We start from the raw sequence: 19,330 nt of genomic DNA, 5'->3' as shown, positions 1-19,330 counted from the left end.
ATCTTTTCCATTAAGTAATTCTCTTCATTTTTATTACATTACAAAACATTACCACCCCCCCCCCCCAAAAAAACCCCCAAACAAACCCACCCACATTTGCGCCAACAATTTTCTTTTCTTAACTGCACTTGTCCTTCGATTTAATATGAACATGATACACCCCTGAATACAAAACTTTTGAGAAATGAATAAAAGAAACAATAAACACTTTTAGAACCCTTCTACTTCTAGGACACAGTAAATCAAACCACACTCAGAAATTACCTGATACAGTGACATATCATTTTCTTAAAAGAAATATAATATTATAAATATAACTTATTGCAGTCTCTGCTATTACATAATTTGCCTCATCTGAAAAACCATCATCAGATCTAGGATTTACAGTAGGCTAGTACATGGCTTTCCTACTCTGCAGCTACTCACACCAATCAAAATTTGCATCTGTTGCTGATCAGCAACAAACAATAACACAAAATTCTATTGCACACAAGAGAAAAAAGCAACAAAACATCACATCGAGACAACAAAACTCGCCAGCAACAATCTTTTAACAGTTTAAATAATTCAAACAGATAACTCATTACTGTAATGCTTACTCTGAATATCACATGCATAGAATACCCATTGTCATTCAACTAATAATTCCCCACAGCAGGAGAACTACCCAAACTCCACCTCATAAACTGATTTAAGATGTCTGAGTACAAATAAAAAGTGCTACAGACGTGACTCCGAAAAAAAGAAAAGAATATTTTTGTACATCATCATGTTCCAAAGATACAACAATAATAAAATAATAATAATTAGTAGCATTTGTATAACAATAACACACACCCTCACATAACAGCAAGCTCTATGCGCTTTACTACAATCTATATCATTACTCTAGCCCCAATAATAGAGAGAAACATTCTTGGTGTCTCAGGAGGCATACAGTGTAAGATGCTGATTAAGTGCTAAAACAGTAACAACTTAAGAAGATTTGCTGGAGCTATCTATAGCTGGGCATCTATTCCCACCTGGGTAAAGCCACATGCGCGTCCACAGATGAGCTGCAGGATTCATCATCATCTTCGGCAACGAAGGACTAGGCTACCTACAAAGTGGTGAAAATTCGTGTAAAGTGCCTTTCCCAATAACACAAAATCGGGCCCCTGATGGGGCTCAAAACAACCACCTTCCAGTTGCAAGCCCAACAGCCTGACCACTAGACCATCAACGCTACACTTCTTGTACTAAAAATAAGGAGCTTGCACTTTGACAAGGCGATGGTCTTCCTTACAACAAAGGTCTTTTTATTCACAAAAAACCCTCCCGAAAGATCTGGCAAATCAAATCATTGACATCTTTGGAAAAGCGGGGGAAAAAAAGGAGATGGAAGGGGAGATAAATTTTCCTTGCAAATCAACTTCATGGGAATTATATTTGTCTTGGATCAGCTTTTGAAACAGGACAAAAAAGCTAATATTAATTTTGTCAGTAGCCTACGTGTAAGCTGTTCCCAGAAAGTACAATTTTACAGGAGAGAGAAGGAAAAAACCACAACTGTTTCATTCTTGTAACAACTGTAGCCTACCTACATCATGAGCTGACTAGTAACAGATTCCTCAAAAATGTAAAAAAATTCTTGAAAAATCTCAAAAATTCTATTTTTGAAATGATTTGCCAAAAAAGGAATGAAAAGACCTAATAAGGAAGACGTCTCCATTTGTCATTCAGTACAAGTAAGTCACTTATAAATAACTCCACCAAACTTTATGCATACTGATGTGTCACAACCAGCAAAGTCCCAACATATATTCTGATAGGCCATGATGGGTGAGAACTACTCAATGACTTACCACTGTTTTATAGTAAGTAACTAACTGTGTGGGTTCAACACACACACAAGTTCAATACCCCTATCAACGCAATTAGGTTATTTAAAAATGTAAGAAGCGGGAGCTCTGAGTTCAACGTTCATCTCCAATAAGACCGAACAAAATATATTCTTCTAGTTTTCTACTGCTCCCGTAGATTTGTCATCTGTTGGTTGGCCCCTGACAGTAGTGACAGATGATAACTAATCTCCTCCACTCCACTCAGCTCTCTGCTTTCCTCAGTGTGTCCCACAGCTCCATGGCTGTCCATTCTCGGATGTTATCCTCCTATCTTTTCTTCTGCCTGCCTCTCCTTCACCCTCCCTGCACAGTGCCTTGTGGAATGGTTTTTTTAGCAAGACTTGAAGAACGGGCAACATGTCAGTTAATGTTACATATGCAACGGGCACGTCAATGTCAACATCTACATGTACTGCGACTGCAAAGTGGGTGACTATTGAGGCTGTTGTTGAACGTACTCTAAAGTACAAACTTGGAAGTGCCAGGAAAAAAGAATTGGACTCATGCGTCCTTGCGCTCATCACAAAAGATTTACAACCTCTCTCGGTTGAAGAGAACAAGGCGTTCAGGTGACTCATGTCTTTTTTTTTTTTTTTTTTTAATAGTAGAGGGTTTTTAGACTCATGTCTAAGATGGACCCCCGTTATGAAATCGCTTCGAGGAAACAATTGACTTCTCATCTCCTGCCAGGTCTATACAACAACGAGAAGCTCAAATAGATGGCAATGCTTCTACAAGTGGATCAGGTCACAATCACCACAGATTGTTGGACATCAAGGAAAGTGGAGGCTTACATGACAGTGACAGTCCACTTCATCGATCTCGACGGGCATCTTCATTCTCGGGTGTTGTCCACAAATACCCTCGAAGGATCCCACACAGGAGAGAGAATCACCTCAGCTGTACGAGGCCTCTTCTCAGAGTGGGGAATCGAGAAAATGGTCACAACGACCGTCACAGACAATGCTGCCAACGTCAAGAACGCTGTTGAGTAATTGAAGATCAGACACCAGCCTTGTTTCGCCCATACCCTTTATCTGATGGTTAAGGAGTCGATCCGCAAAACCCCTGAAGTATTTGCTGCAAAGACGAAAGTAAAAAACATTGTGACTTTTTTTCACCATAGCTCATTAGCCAACACCGCATTGAGGGACGCACACAAGAACAGTCAGACAGGGCATTGCAAGTTAAAACAGGACGTGGAGACACGGTGGAACAGCACCTTCGAAATGCTCAAGTCCTACGTTTATCAACATGAGCAAGTGACGACTGCACTCTGTCTTACAAGAAAGCAGACCAGTGCATCACAGCAGATGAACCGGATGTTCTTCAAGCGGCCATGAGAACACTGGAGCCCTTTTTTGAAGCAACTGTGGAGCTGTTAACAGAGCTTCATACCTCTGCTTAAAAAATAATTCCTCTAGTCCATCTTCTCTTCAACAGCCTTACGGGGGATACAACTGACCTTGGAAAATACCTAAGGACACAATTGCAGGAGAGACTTAGAAACATCAACACGAAAGACAATCTGAGGCTTTCCACGTTGCTGGACCCTCGATTCAAACGCGACGGCTTTTCCTGCCGTGACTTATCAGATGAAGCCGTGGATAAGCTGAAAAGAGTTGCAGAGAATATCATGCTGTAAAAGCCAACGCAAGAAGAAGACTCACTGAAGGAGACCGATGAAATATCTCCTACCCCTGCCAAGAAGCTCAGTTAGTTGTGTCATCATTTGATCTGCACAGACAACAGAAGGAGAAATCACTGGCTCAACCATTCACCGCTACAGAAGTGGAAATTTGGCGCCATCTGGAGACACTTTGTCTTCCAAGAGAAGTTTTGGGGTTGGTGGACAGCAGGACAGGATATGTGGTGAATCTGCTTGTCTACTTTGGAGCAGAACTAGTTTCAGCGTTGACCTGGACAACAGCAACCCTCAAGCCGTCAAGGTATTTGAGTACCTACTTCACCCTCTAACTACCCGTGGTCATCATGTCTTTGCTGATAGGTACCACACATCGCAAAAGCCAATACAGTACTTATTAGCAAAGGGAATCTACTGAACACCCAGTGGAAAGGTTTTCTGCCCACCCTGAAAACACTTCGTTTTCAGCATCAAGAATGAAAGTAGTTTTTCAACCATGACAGCAGCACCACGTGTTGCGTGGAAGGATAAAAAGGCAAAGACCCCTGTTGTCGTTGTCTCCACTCACGCAACTGCTCATCATATGGAGGAGCATCAAACAAGCAGAGGACGACTAGCCCACAAACCCTCGGTCGTCCATTCCGACAACGACAACATGAATGGATGTGACAGCGTCGACCAAAATGCTGGCTATAACAGCGTGTTTGAAAGAAAAACATACAAGTGGCGGAAAAAGCTGTTCCATTGGAAAGTGGAACTTGTTCAGTTGAACGCTTTGGTTTTGTACAATGAAACGCGCCAACAACGTGTCAGTCTCATTACATTAAAAAAGATGCTGATCTCTGAGCTTGTTAACCAGGCAGTGGACATGATGCAACAGAAACAGGGCTCCTGCCATGGACTCCCCACCAAAAAGGAGGTTTCAAGAAAAAATTCTTAAAATTCAAGGACATTTGGTCAAGAAATTCATGTCGTTTTCGACGGTGCGCCAAGAGCAATCTGACACAAATTTTGTTCATGTCCCATCCGGCTAAATTCAAGAAGTTTTGAAGGAGGTTCCTCAAATTCAAAGAGATTTTCCTTGAATTTAGTTTTCAAGGACTCCTTGAATTCAAAGAGGCCGCAGGAACCTTGCAGAAAGAATCAATATGCCTGCCCCTCCAAACACTTGTCGAAAGGTTCCAGGGGGCCAGGCACCTCATTAGCCACACAGACTCAGACAGGAATTGTGTAGAGTGCAACAGTCCTGGGGCTCGCAAACGCACAAATTTCTTCTGCACCGGTAGCTCACATAAACCCGATCTTCACCCAAAGGACTGTTTTGAGCGCTACCATACTCAAAATATGCAACAGGCATATTACAACAAACAGTGATGTAGATATGAACACAGAAGAGTGGTGAAAGGACACATTTCCCTAATGATAAGTGTTCAGTGTCGTTTTCTCTTTCGATGGACTCATTTATGTTATCGTCAAGTGACCATATGAGAAATGCTATAACTCAAATACTTGTGAACCTATACACTTCAAATTTTGCATTGACTTATATAATTGCATTACCTGTATTGCTGGAGAAATTCTGGGATATCTATCTACAAACACAGACTGCAGAGTGGGGTAGGTCAATTTCTTTTTTTTTCAAAATCATAATAACATGATCACTCACTCTCTTTCCTCCACCAAAGTTCACATTCAGTGCACTATGACATGCACAACAGATACATATTTGAAAAGTCTGTTCAATTTCCAAAAATTTGATATGTAGTTTTCAAATTTCTATATCTAGCTTTAATAGTTTATCCATAACTGGGCCAATTATCATGCCATCTTTCCGTAAATAGACAATACCCTGCTGGGCTTGCGTCTGGAGGGAATCAGTTAATCAGCTGCCGGCACTGTATGCTTTTTGGAAAGCTGAGAATGTTTCAGAAAGTTCTAATGTCTGCCGGGGTACTAATAGATTGTAAAGCACATGTAGCTTGCTGTTGAGCAAGGATATATGCTATATATGGGTACACGGCCATAGACAGCTAAAGATCTTGTCAGTATGTTAGTGTTTTAGTGCCTATAAATGGCTGCTTGCACTGTATGCTTCCCAGGAAGTAGAGTTTGTTTCAGAATGCTTTAAGGTCTGCTGGGGTAATAGTATAGATTGTGAAGTGCATAGAGCTTGCTGTAGAGCGGGGATTTGCGCTGTACAAATGCTATCTATTATTATTATATAAATGCTATTTATTACCATTATTATTGTAATTACTATTAATAAAACTTACCAGGAGCAGAGCCATACCACAAAGGCAGGGCTGATATAGGGCACTGGTCAGGGATTAGGCTTGGACAAAGAGTGGGGGAGGGGTGGTGTGTGTAAACTATGACCCCAAAACTGGCCCATTTTTGTAGGTCTGGCATGTAATATGATATTATATATATATCACGAGGTGAACTTCCGACATGCTAGGGGGGGCTCAGCATACTGGAAATTAAGGACTAGCCACATGTTTTCATACAGTGTTTTACCTACATGACTGGAGAATTGTCTGCATTGGGGAAAATTTGTGCATTTATTTGTTGTATGTTTAAATATGTATGTATGTATGTCTGTATGTCTGTGTGTGTGTGTGTGTGTGTGTGTGTAAGTATGTATGTACCTAGGTATGTATGTGCATATCATGTATATACGTATGTACGTATGTATGTACATACGTATGTAATTATGTATGTATGTATGTAGGCTGATGACATCATCACACCATCATGCTACGACTGCTTCAAGGACAGCACAGCTTTCCTGGCGTTGTTGATGCAGTCGTTGATGGCAGGCCCGCGGTACGACGATCCCACCAACTTCAACGGCAGCCGCGCTGAACTGATTTTCTCCTCTACGCCACGCAACCAGCTGGCGTGGCCCACTCGGTACTGGGGAATACATTCCTGAAATAGGAAAAAAACCATTCTAGGTGAGAATACAGTTTCTGACGCGAAAACGGACTTCTGTACCCAAATCCAAATATCATATTATATGCCGGTTTTTTTCTGTTCTGGTTGGCAGCTGTATACATATATATACATTTATATAAAATAGTCCTATTATAGTGTTTTGGTGAGGAGACTAAGCATAGGTCGTGCTGACTACTGATTGATAGAGAAAAACAACAACACCCCCTCCAATCTGTGTGATAGAAAGTTAATCTGAAAACTTTTTATAACGCCCAGTAAAAGAAAACGTCTTTCATGATGAACTTTAAAGAATCTATTTCCATTTAATTTCACAAACCAAAAAGCATTCTTTTCTTAGCCAACTCACTTCCTGACCCCCCCAAAAAACAACAACAAACAAACAAACAAAAAACAACCCCAAAAACAACTGACACAAGTCAAGGTATGAGCAATATAAAAATCTCAACAAACATTCTTTTCATTAAATTTGGTAAAATCATCAAACCTTTCACTCCCTTGTCTAGCATACAGTTGGCCATCTCTTCAGATATGTACTAAGCCCAAAGTCATGAAAACTTTTTAAAAAATGCAGTTTCTTAATCTGTGGTAAAGGCTTCATGTGTCTGAGAAAATCAAATTATAAGTGTTGAAAAAAGCGAGATAAGATACATAATGTAGCTGAAATTGTTAAAAAAATAAAGCAGCTTTTCCTCTTTCCTAAAAAAAAATTTAATTTTTTTTTAGCTTTGAACAACGCCAACAATATATAAGTTAAGACATGAGTGTTAACAAAATCTGAACAAATACTCTTTTCATTCTTTCAAGATGTAACTTTTTTCTGCAGTTGAAACCATTTCGACATCATTCTTTTGTAAAACCTCCCCCCCCCCCCCGAATCACTTTGAGGATATGGCGATAAGACAGAGCAAAAAAATGGTCCACAAAGTCCAGAAAACTTTCCCCCTACCCCCACATTTGAGATGTTCTCTAATGTTACATAAGCAATAGAAGGAAAATGATGAAACGAACACCCCTGTGCAAACTGATGGTATTTCAGATGGTCTAAATGTGTTCCCTGGAAGTTACTGATATATTGGTGATACATCCAAATATGTTTCCTGGAAGTTACTGAATAGTCATTGATATATATATATATATATATATATGTATCACAGACTCACAGACAGACTCAAAAACCGAGTCACAGTCTGAGCCACAGATCAAGTCACAGACTGAGTGACAGACTCACCTTCTGCAGCATGGCCTGTGAGCGTATGGGATGTGCCTTGATGTCTAGGTGCTTTGCGGCCGCCTCCGTCGCCAGCCAGACCAGTTCCTGTCCCGAGGGCAGCTCTCCGTCACGACCCAGCAGGCGGTTGAACCAGGAACCTCCGAGCATCACCTGAGAGGATGAGGAGGCGAGAGAAAAGATGACTTTATAACACGTTGCGAAAATATTGCAAATAAACACGAATAAGAATATCATCTATTTTTACAATGTCATATATACAAAAAGTGCAAATATTGCAAATAAACAGTATGAATATTATGTATTTTCATGTCATTTACAACAAGTGCAAATATTGCTTATAAAAACAGGAAGAATACGTAATTTCATGTCATGTACAACAGATAGTGCAAATATAATATCTATTTTCATGTCATTCACCAAAAAATTCATACAACTTCAACAAAATGGAATTAAAAAAACAAAAACAAAAAGCAAATCGCAAATCCAGTCGAGGTTCTTCGACAGACAAAAAAGCCCCCAAAAATGGAGAATACAGATTACAATATTGGAGAAAACCCTTCCTGACAGGTCTGTAAGAGCAACATGTTCCGAGCGGAACAAATTAACTGGCCACAACCGTAACATGAGACGGCAACAGCTTCACTTACAGTGATCCGTGTGCTGTCGGGAGCACCTCTCCTGTTGTGTTCTGGGAAGGTGCACGAGTCGTAGACAATGCCGAGGATCGGCCCGCTCTCAGAGGAGGGCAACAGGTGACCAAATCCCTGGGAAAACACACAGAAATCTCTACACAAGGTGTGCTGAGAAAATGAGAAGAAGAAGAAGAAGAGGAAGGAGAAGGAGGAGAAGAAGAAGGAGAAGAAGAAGAAGAAGAAGAAAAAGAAGGAGGAGGAGGAGGAGGAGGAAAAAAAGAAGGAGAAGGAGGAGGAGGAAAAGAAGAAGGAGAAGGAGGAGGAGGAGAAGCAACAAGAAGAAGAAGAAGAAGTTTTTTGTTTTTGTAGAGGTTTTACGGCGCTCGCAACTGCATAAGGTCATATGAGCGCAGCAGAAGAAGAAGAAGAAGAAGGAGAAGGAGAAGCAACAAGAAAAAGGAAAAAGAAGAAGAAGAAGAAGAAGAAGAAGACCACCGCCATGCTTACTTTGACGGGCAACACGTTATCCTTGTACTCCAGATTGACCGTGACAACACTAACAGCTGGAAGACTGGACAAATCTTCTTTCAGATCGGACATCGCATTAGGGAGGACAGATGCCAAATCTGGGGAGAAACATTCACAAATACAGCAGGAGGAGGAGAGATAAGTACAATAGATGTTTGATAGGCAAGAAGAAGGAAACCACACCACAAGAGCACCCGCCAACCACCCACCAGGAGGAGGAGAGATAAGTACAATAGATGTTTGATAGGCAAGAAGAAGGAAACCACACCACAAGAGCACCCGCCAACCACCCACCAGGAGGAGGAGAGATAAGTACTAAAGATGTTTGATAGGCAAGAAGAAGGAAACCACACCAGAGCACCCGCCTATCATCCACTTTGCTGAGACAAAAGACAAAAGTCAACAAAAGTTCCAAACAAGGCAGTTCCCGAAGGACTGCTATTTGACAGGGCCTTACCTTTACTATACACGGCAGAAACGACGAGGTCAGCTGTTATTGAGTCTGAGTTTGTCTGTACCTAAAAAAGTAAGCAAAAGTAAAAGTATTTTTGCTTTAGTTTTAGTAGAAGTTTTACGGCGCTCGCAACTGCATAAGGTCATATGAGCGCCAGAAGATTAGAGCTGTTACAAGAGAGTAACAAACATAAAAAAGAAGAAGGGGAGATAAGGACGACAGATGTTTGACAGGAAAGAAGAAGCAACATTTTCCTTGAATTATATCAATTTATATTAATAACAATTAACATTAACATTTTGTTCACCCATATTTTCATCCCCACCAATACCTAAACCCCCATCTCCTGGCACATTTTCCTTGAATTATTCCAATATCCAATTTATATTGAAAAACATTAACATTTTGTATTTTTCTTATCCATAGTACTCTAATGTTCATAATAATATACTGACGATCAAAATAAAGGTACCTTTTTGACTGTGTAAAAAGTCTACTCTTTTGAGTCTTTACGCTTTCCTTTCACATGAGTAATACAAAGAACACTGAAAAGTAGGCCATGCTATAAAAATAACATTTTGGCACTTCAATTGGTGTTCACAGCATGAACATTAAATTGTAGAAAATTGGCATTTTTTCATCACCATGTGGAGGATTATAAGATATTGTTTGTATTTTAATTAAGTTAAGGTCTTTGTTTATCAAAAATGCACAATAATATAAATTGATCATTATCACCCAAGAAAGATGGTAGGATTTAACTCCACATCCAAGAAATCAAGCTATCAGCATGCTCCTCGCATTTCTGCTTGTTTGTTTTAGAAAGGTTTTACAGCTCTTGCAACTACATAAGGTCATATAAGCGCCAAGGGGTAGATGTCAGCAGAGAAGTCCAAACGGGGAATCGGGCTTACTCTACTCACCTCTCTAGCCCCAACAGCACAAAGTCTGCTTCGACTATCAAGGCACTCCGGAAATAGCAGTTCACAAGAGAGTGACAAACATACAAAAGAAGTAGAGGAAAATGATGACTGTGAATGCCACAACATTTAACATCAACATAAAAACTGATGTTAAGTACCGTAAATCACTTACTAAAAAAAAAACAACAACAAAAAAACTCGAAGCTCACCAGCATCTTGTCATTTTCCTTGGGCTCCAGTTTGATACAGCGGGAGTCTGTGCGGACCTCCACCCCGGGCCGTGACATCACAGCGTCTGCCATGGCGTCCGTGAGCTGCTGGAGTCCTCGAGCCAGGGACCACGATGCCCACTTCTCCTCCGCGGCTTTTTTGGCCAGACCACTCGGGGCGGGCTTGGCTCCTGAAGGAAAAACAGGATGAGTTGGTCTTTTTTCCACCCTGATTTGTTTGTTTGTTGTTTTTTTTTTTTGGTAAGTGTTTTACGGCACTCGCAACTGCATAAGGTCGCATGAGCATGCAGAACGCATTAAAACGCATTTTCGGTTTGGTTGGAATTTAAAATTTCACCCGGGTGGCGGCCGAAGCCTACTCTTATCGATTTTAGGACCACCGAGGGATAGATCTTTAGAGTGCCCAACTAGCACACAGGACCTCCGAGATTTTTCACCCTTATCCGAGTGGCTAGGTGTAGATCTTATCTACTATAAGATCAGGGGTGTGGATGAAAGACAGCAGTAAGAAGGAGCCAAAGAGTGGCAGTAGAAAGGCTGCAGAAAAAGTCAGGAGCCCAGAGGAGGGCGCAAAAGAGGTGAGGGGACGGGGGCAGGAAGGGGAGGCGAAAGCAGAAAACATTACATGATAAGAGAGCAGGAAAGGAGGTGAAAGGAGAAGATTTTAGAGGAGACCATTTTCCGTTGTTGTCAGGTTTCGAACCCGGGACTTTTGAATGAGAGACAAACACCGTAACCTCTAGACCACTCGAGACCCCCTTTGAGTTTTGAGGTAAAGTAAAGAGAAGCACACTGACACAATGACGGTTATCATACAGTGCAGGAAAAAAGCAAGACAGATAGACAAAAATAACAGAGGGGAAAGAAAAGAAGTTGGACCTTCCAGTGGTGCTCTCCAACTACCCACTCTCTCTTTTGAAAAAAAAAGGGTAGCACAAACGGGGAAAAAACCCCCCAAAAGAAACAACGACTTTACGGGTCCTCAAAACACTAAGCCTGTTGTTAACTTCTGGACATGCTAGGGTCAATGTATGCACTTTTCGAGATTCTCATAGGAATTGGCTTTTGGGGGGGGAGGGAGGAATATACTCATAGGAATTGACTTGGGGGGGGGGGGGGGGGGGAATGAAACAAAGGACTTTTATTTTCCTCCTTAAAAAAGAGGGTACCGGTAAAGCAAAAAAGTAGAAAAATATGAAGAAAAGAAAAGACCGCTGTACCAAAATGCATCATTTTTGGGAGTACTTCAACAGAACAAAACGGGTAATAAGTTCACAAATATTTCCATCAGGGAATTGGGAGATTTAGTAACACACAAGTCAGGTGTCTGTCTCACCTACAGAACCAAAAGTTGACACGCTCATGTAATTTCTTCATCTCCTAAATAGGTCTGAAACCAGACTTGCCAACTTTTTCAAAACCCAATCAGGGACACTCAATGTTTTAAGATCGAATTACGTATCAATGAACAAAATTTCATCAAGTCGAACTAGTTTTGTTAGTAGTCTAAGTCATAAACTCTCAAAGTCCCAATTGCCGAATCGAAGACAGCCTCCAGAAATTCAGGGCAGTTGGCAAACCAGTCTGAAACATGTGGCACGATGCGGTGGAATCAGGTGCTGGTCAATTTTTGAGCATGTGGAGTTAGTATCATCTGAAAGCTATTTATTTACCTTGCTTTTGATGAAAACAACAGCCATCTTTCTTAAATTATAGAAGTTGAGATATTTGCAATTGAAGGAGGTGGGGTCGTCTGGTTTCAGAGGTAAAATAAGCGAGAAAATGGCAGTCAAAGTTTGGTAATTTCAATGGCTTGAGAGTCCTTGAAAACTGGACATTTTACACATTTTGAGCCTTTCATGAAGATTTTTCAGTAGAATTCACATGGAATTGAATTTTTAAATGGATGTAAAGGGTGTTGAGCCAAAAAATGATAAAAATTAACAAACTGGCGGAAAAATGCCTGTTCCTTTGATTTCATTATTTTGACAAGCGCCTGATTCTACTACGATGCCTCACATATAATATCAGTGTAGTAGTAATCACGACATGTTGCACATTTCTATTTATAGAGTCTATAATAGACACCCGATAAAACACACCCTCATAACTTGGGCCTTTTCCCATATATTTAATTTGTTCAAGCTTCCTAATAGGAAAGTAATAACTTAAATATTTGCTTACCTTTGGACCCAAATAATGCAGCTGTCACGATAGAACCGTGGCTTTTTTCCATCTCGTGCAAGGGAGGGAAGCAGGCCTCAATACTTAGCTTGCGACAGTCCCCAGCAAAAATTCCTCGACACATTGCATCTATGGCAATATCTGCAAACTGGGAATGAGACAATGTTGCGACCCTGATTAATAATATTTGTTTAAAAAAAACGAAAAAAAAGCCTGTCTTCCTTAGATCAAATTATTGTGATATTTTTAACTCTCAATAAATCCACTATTTACTAATGAATTTAAAAGAATAACAACATGACATTTAAACAAAACAATGATGCAAAATAAAAAGAGCACAACTCCCCCCCACAAAACAAACAACAACAAACAAACAAAAAAATACAAAAAACCCTCCAACAAAACACTAATAGGCCTACAAGTCTTGAAAAAAAAAAGCAAAGAACAAATGGTCCTCATCACATGTTTTTGAGTTCTGTACTGGGATCTACAGGGGTAAGAATAGTTGTAAAGTGCATAGAACAAACTGTAGAGTGTGAATATGCACTACGTAAGTGTAATTATCAGTATTATTGTTCTGAACCGTGCTCCCCATTGGAAAAAATCCCAAAATCAGTTGCAACTTGAAAATTTCTGCAGCTGTGATTATTTTAGTGTTTTTTTTGTACAATGTTCTTCAGTCCCCATGGATCTGTTGATTAAAAATTTTAAAAAGTAACCATAAATGTTTTAAGCCCCTATCAACACAATTTTGATAATGTACGACATATAAAAAAAAGAACAGAAAAAAAGAAAACAACCTAGGGACAGACACACCACAGGAATTTGTCATGCGGGAAAAAACCCAATCTGAATCAAACTTACTTCTCCCCCGAGTCGTCTGCTGAAAAAGCTGTGGATGGTCTCATCTGGAGTTTTCGATCTTCTTCTCAAAGGCTCCAAAGCAAACGAGCGGATCAAAGGTTTGGAAAAAGGAGGAATGGTTCGGACAACACCCATCAGACCTGTGGGCACAGAGAAAGAAATGTGAGACAAAAAAATGAGTTACGTCTTGGATTTTAGCCCAAGGGATATAGATTCATCGAATCAATAGTCTGAGTTTTTACGAGTTAATATGAAATGATAAAAGACACATTAAACTTGAAATATGTTTGTGTTTTTCGGTCATATAAGTGCCAAAGATTTGAGGTGTTACAAGAGAGTAACAAACATAAAAAAGGAGGAGGAGAGAGAAGGACGATGGAGGAAAGGAGCAAACCACACAAGAGTGCCCGCTAGCCACCCATGAAGTAGGAAAGATAAGGATGAAAGATGTTTGATAGGAAAGAAGAAGCAAACCAACAAGAGTACCCACCAATCATCCACTAACTTGAAGAAAATGTCACTAGTTGAAAACCTACAAATTTGATCCATATCCCGATTTTCGGCCATTGTCTCCATTCGTGGAATGCGAGAAATAAATAATTTTGTCAGCACCCCTAACAAATACAGTAGAACCTGCTTTAATTGCTACCCGTATAAGACAATCACCTGTATAAGACAATCACCTGTATAAATGGCCACTTCCCGTTCTCCCCTTTGCTGGTTTTTTTATTACATAAATGATACTGTGTAAGACTTCTACCTGTCTAAAACAACCACTTTTCTCTCGACAATGGGCATGGGTGGTCTGTCTCAGACAAATTCGACCGTATTATCCAATCTTATCTTATTAATCATCATACAAATAGTGTCCAGGACAAAGTGATCAACTGTGCAGGGAAAAAGTGATTTTTTAAAGAAGAATCTAAGTGTTTTACAGCACTTGCAACATAATAAGGTCATATAAGTGCCGAAGATTAGGTGTTACAAGAGAGTTACAAACACAAAAAAGAAGGAGGAGAGGGATTTTTAAAGACGAAATATGCTTAATAGGAAAGAAGGAGCAAACCACACCAGAGCACTCAAATAAATAAATTAATTAAATGTTTGCTAAACTTACTACCACACAGTGCATTTAGTTTTCCCTTGACGAACAAGTATCTATTTTTACCAGCAGCACTGACAACAGAATTAAAACGCAGATGACATAAACGCTTCCAGTCCACCTACTACCAATTACACAGTATGAACAAAAAGAATTTTTTTTCAAACAAGTAAAAAAAAAAAAAAGGAAACAAAAAAGAAACAAAATTAAAAATGTTGGCTGAACTTACTATTAGGCAGTGCACATAACTTTCCCTTGGCGTACAGGTATCTGTTTTTAGCAGCTGCGTCTGACCGGAAGATCGGCAGAATGTCTCTCTCCAGTCCCAGCTCTTCTGCCTGAACACAGACAACAACAACCGGCCGTCAAGCTAACACATTGAGGAAATAATTCGTCCCCCTTTTTTTTAAATGAAGGAGTATTTCATGCTTCTATCCTCCACAATTTAGATCATTTAGGAGGCGGGCTTCTGACTCTGCCTGTCAGGGCCAGCCTGGGCTGAGAGGGACACAATATCCCAGCAGAAAGACCAAGATGCTCCATAAAAAATTTCCTCACTGCTCGGGAATTGAACTAAGGTTTCCTGCATGAAACAGCAAAGCCCCTAACTGCTATACCACCGGTGCAGTCAAAGCTTAAGTTTGAATATACCCCCACAATGATTTTGATCACATTGAGTAGATTAAAAAATGCAAACAAATGATTAGTCATTAACACGTTACAGAAACAAAGTTGGTGCAGATAAACAGAGAAGAAGCTGGCGACTCTTGATTTCACAAGAAAACCCAGTAATGTGGTTGTAGTTGCCCAGCATTTCACTATCAGCCAGCACAATAAAGCCGACCTGTCAACACTTCATGACAAAAAAAATCAGATTTTTCCCTAAAATCCTCCCCCAAAAACACATGGGGAAAAATAATCAGTCTCCAGAATCCCAGCAGATTAAGACTACATAAAAAAACCGAAAGTGGCAAATAAACCGGTATCTAGCAAAAATACAAACAAATAGAACTGTGAATTACACGTTATTTACAATATGATGCATATATATACGACTAAAAAAAAAAAGAGAAAGGATTATATGCAAATCTGACCGAGGTTTTCAGACGAGTTTTAAAAAAAATCGGAGAGCTCCAATTTTGTCAGGGTAGATAAACAGAAAAGAAGCCGGCAACTCTTGATTACACAAGAAAATGCAGTAATGTTGTTGTAGTCGCAGGTCTACTGATAATGATAACATTTTCCAGCAGCAGATTACGACCAGAAATACATTGAAAAGAAGAAGAAAAGGCACGCGCAATATCACAATACTCACCAACCAACCGCAAGACAAGAACAAAAGTACCCAAATTGTTTGCAAACCAGCAGAGAATATTCCAGGGAAAGAATCTTCATCCCATCATTCCAACCCACATTTCATATTAGGTACAAAATGTAGTTTTCAACTGACTGACACACACATGCATGCACAAACACGCACACACAGACACATGTGCAATAGGAAAAAACAAAAGTATATGCACACATCAAATGGATTATGATTTATAATAAAGAAGAATGGGCAACAGCATAAAAAGAACTATGAACCAGATGCAAAGGCTTTATATTGAATGAATTAGAAACTCCATATTTAAACATCATATAAACAAACCCATGGAGAAAACATGAATTAATTATTGAACATGGTATACATATATATATTCTGGGAAAAGCAACGGCTTAATTCCCATCACTGACCATACCAGTTGCAAGGTGTTCGAGCCTTGCTCCCCGACTGGTCGTAAACTTCGTGGTCCATGCTCAAATATTGAGCCATCTGGGTTCTGTGTTGTGTTAACCCAACCTCCAAGGCGATTAGAACCTTCTAGGACAATAACCTGAAATATAACATTAAAAGATAGATAAAGAGATGGAGCCTTCTTAAAACCTCAATAAACACAACGAAATATGTCATGTGGTTGTTAGTTATCCAAGAAAAATGTCATAAAAGGAGTTATGGTTCTCATTCAGGAACTCTCTTTTACTTTGCCTTAAATTTTCTCAAAACTTAAAAAAAAAAAAAAGACGCTTGTGGAATGATGCTGACAATATTTGATACTATTAAAACACTGTTTCAATGAAAAGCTTACCATCACTTTGACAGGATTCATACAATTGTATTTACTCTTAAAAGAAATGGATTTAGAGTTATTCACCTCAGTGTGGAATATACGAAGAAATGAAACAGGGTTCAAGTTTAGTCTTCAATGAAAAAATAGGAATTTCCTTTAATTTGTTTTAGTATGATGAAATCTTCATTTCAAGCTATAGGAATGAAACCGTCGACACAAGTAGCGAGAAAAATTTTAATTGTCAGTCCAGCCCAGCTATTACATTTCTTCCTGTGACTTTTCCCAATTTTTGTGGCATCATCCTGAAATCATGCGCAAATATTATAGAATTTTGTTTTGTTTTGCTCAATCACCTTTTAAGTCAATTTAAAAAGACATTTAATTTCTATGTGCAGGGTTCATACTGAACAGTAGATTTTTTTCCCAAGACTTTTCCAAGAGTTTTCAAGACCAGCAGGAACCCTGTATGTAGACTTAACTGAAAAAGATTGGCCAAAGGCATAAAAAATGCAAATTTGTAGTTTCAAAGAAACTCAAATTTTGGAAGTTACCAAATTTTGGTGGCCATTTTCTTACTGATTTTACCTCTGACACCAGAAGACTCCCTAGCACCTTCACTTGCAAATATCTAGACAGCTATTCAAGACAGATGGGTATTTCTTTTCATCAAAAGCAAGACAAATGAACAAGCTTTAAGTAGATACCAATAACTCCATATATATGCATGCCAAAACAAAATTAACGAGTGCCGGATACCACAGTGTTGTGATATATATTTTATAAGATTAACAATCCTCACATTTATAGCAGAAGCAGCCAACAACCAGAAACACAAAGTTGTTCAAGCAAAACCCTAACATGAACGCCCAAGGCAGATGTTCGGGAAAACTTCCCAACAAAAGCAAAACTTATGCTGAGAAAAAAAAAGCCAGGAAAACCTGTAGGCTAGGGAAGCTTTGAAAACGGCCAGGGCTGTATTAAAGAGGGGCAGCTGTTCAATGAAGTTTCCTTGGGTGGGAAATAAAAAGTAAACAATACAAGATATATATATATATGCCAATATAATCATCATTATGATAAAATTACCTTGGTGAACTGAGGCAGAAACTTTTGAATGTAGTAAGCAGAAGCCAAGCCACTTGCTCCGCCACCAATCACAACAGCTGTCGCCATGGTTTATAGTTAATAATTCCTCCTGTTATGTTAAGATACCTCTGGAAAAAAGTGGTAGAATATTGTCTACATGAAGGACAGTGTCAAATGATACTTTTTGTGATAAAACCAAGACGGAATTTAAAACATGATGACTTTTGAAGTCTAAACATATAGGCCTATAACAAGAAATAAATTGCAGTCAGTCATTGCCAAGGGCACCAGTCATGGCAATCTCAAATCACAAATTTTTGGGAGGGTTGTGTGGTGTTTGGAAGGATGTGGGGGGGGGATGCGAGTCGTCATGCCTGCCCGATCAGCTACACTGTTTAAAACTGGGAGAGTTTAGTTGAGTTGTTTTCATTCGTGGAAAGGTGGGGGCAATTTAACGCTTAAATCGCATAAAAACGAGAGGGTACGCCCCAACCACTACATGCTTGAATTTGTGATTTAGAATAAAGACTTATGACGCCGATCCACAAAAAACTATACTAGCATTATAACAATTTTGGAGAGATAAGTGAAGTCAATTCATCACACATAATTGGGGTGTGACGAGATGACCATGTGACGAAATGACTGGCTTCCATTGCCAAAATAAATTTTTCTCACTGTAAATCACATATTATTGTAAAAAAAAACAACCCCAGTACTAAGCATGATATAGAATTATTGATGGGTTAAAGAATCAGAAGAAGCTGAATTTGACAATTTAAGTTCACCCCATCACTAGAATCTGGAATCTAAAAGAACAAAACAATTTTAATTTGCCACAACCAATTAAAAGTAAAGGACAAATTATATGTGAGGCATCGTGGTGGAATCGGGCGCTCGTCAAAATAATAAAATTAAAGAAAACGGCATTGTTCTGCGGGTGTGGTAATTATTTTCAAATTTTTTGTTTTTTGGCTCAACATCTTTAATTTCCATTTAAAAACACATTTTTGAGGGGATTTTTACTGAAAAACGTTGATTAGAGGACCAAAAAATGTAAATTTTAATTTCCCAAGGACTCTCAAGCTATGGAAGCCATTTTCTCGATCATTTTACCTCTCAAACCAGTTGGCTCTTTCTTTTTCAATCGCAAATATCTCAACTTCTATTCAACATAGCTGAGAATTTTTTTCGCCAAATGCAAGAAAAATAAACAAGCTTTAAGATATTAATATATTACTAAATGCCCCCAAATTGACGAGTACCTGATTCCACCATGTCGTGACACATGATGCTAACACTGTCAGTCACTAAATTCTTATCCTTGCCTTAAAAAAAAAGCCTCAAGGATAGAACCTGAGTTTTGTTATAATTCTCAGTAAGCTAAATAAGGTCAACACTGTGTATGCCTGGATCTATATCTATCAGGCTCAATTAGGAGGCTGGATTGTACTTTACGGACCACCCGCCTGGGCCTGTGATTACTATGCGCGTCGAGC

General features: G+C 39.3%; 2 protein-coding genes across 3 annotated transcripts in view; one reads left to right on the top strand and one right to left on the bottom strand.

Moving 5' to 3' along the window:
- The first annotated feature begins 4,024 nt into the window (after positions 1 to 4,024).
- LOC101848813 lies at positions 4,025 to 4,468 on the top strand. Its single transcript, XM_005096851.1, has one exon. The coding sequence runs from the start codon at positions 4,025 to 4,027 to the stop codon at positions 4,466 to 4,468; it is 444 nt and encodes a 147-aa protein (XP_005096908.1).
- Positions 4,469 to 5,726: 1,258 nt separating this feature from the next.
- Positions 5,727 to 19,330, bottom strand: part of LOC101845684 (protoporphyrinogen oxidase) — a 14,821-nt gene continuing 1,217 nt past the window's right edge. For both annotated transcript variants that reach the window (XM_013081643.2, XM_005096838.3), the window contains exons 2-12: positions 17,832 to 17,959; positions 16,377 to 16,511; positions 14,864 to 14,972; positions 13,533 to 13,672; positions 12,669 to 12,816; positions 10,464 to 10,654; positions 9,335 to 9,395; positions 8,857 to 8,975; positions 8,365 to 8,481; positions 7,715 to 7,867; positions 5,727 to 6,459 (exon numbers count right to left, since the gene is read on the bottom strand). In XM_013081643.2, coding sequence (XP_012937097.1) covers positions 6,286 to 6,459; positions 7,715 to 7,867; positions 8,365 to 8,481; positions 8,857 to 8,975; positions 9,335 to 9,395; positions 10,464 to 10,654; positions 12,669 to 12,816; positions 13,533 to 13,672; positions 14,864 to 14,972; positions 16,377 to 16,511; positions 17,832 to 17,918 — 1,434 coding nt within the window. In that variant the 5' untranslated portion in view covers positions 17,919 to 17,959 and the 3' untranslated portion in view covers positions 5,727 to 6,285. The remainder of the gene's footprint in view (positions 6,460 to 7,714; positions 7,868 to 8,364; positions 8,482 to 8,856; positions 8,976 to 9,334; positions 9,396 to 10,463; positions 10,655 to 12,668; positions 12,817 to 13,532; positions 13,673 to 14,863; positions 14,973 to 16,376; positions 16,512 to 17,831; positions 17,960 to 19,330) is intronic.

Source organism: Aplysia californica, unplaced genomic scaffold (genome assembly GCF_000002075.1).
Source record: "Aplysia californica isolate F4 #8 unplaced genomic scaffold, AplCal3.0 scaffold00139, whole genome shotgun sequence".
In the NCBI taxonomy this organism is placed as follows: domain Eukaryota; kingdom Metazoa; phylum Mollusca; class Gastropoda; order Aplysiida; family Aplysiidae; genus Aplysia; species Aplysia californica.
Note: the sequence above shows the minus strand (reverse complement) of the source record. Positions and strands in the feature narration are given on the sequence as shown.

Excerpts from the sequence above, each read along its gene's own strand:
- LOC101848813 (XM_005096851.1), top strand. The coding sequence starts at position 4,025 with ATGACAGCAGCACCACGTGTTGCGTGGAAGGATAAAAAGGCAAAGACC.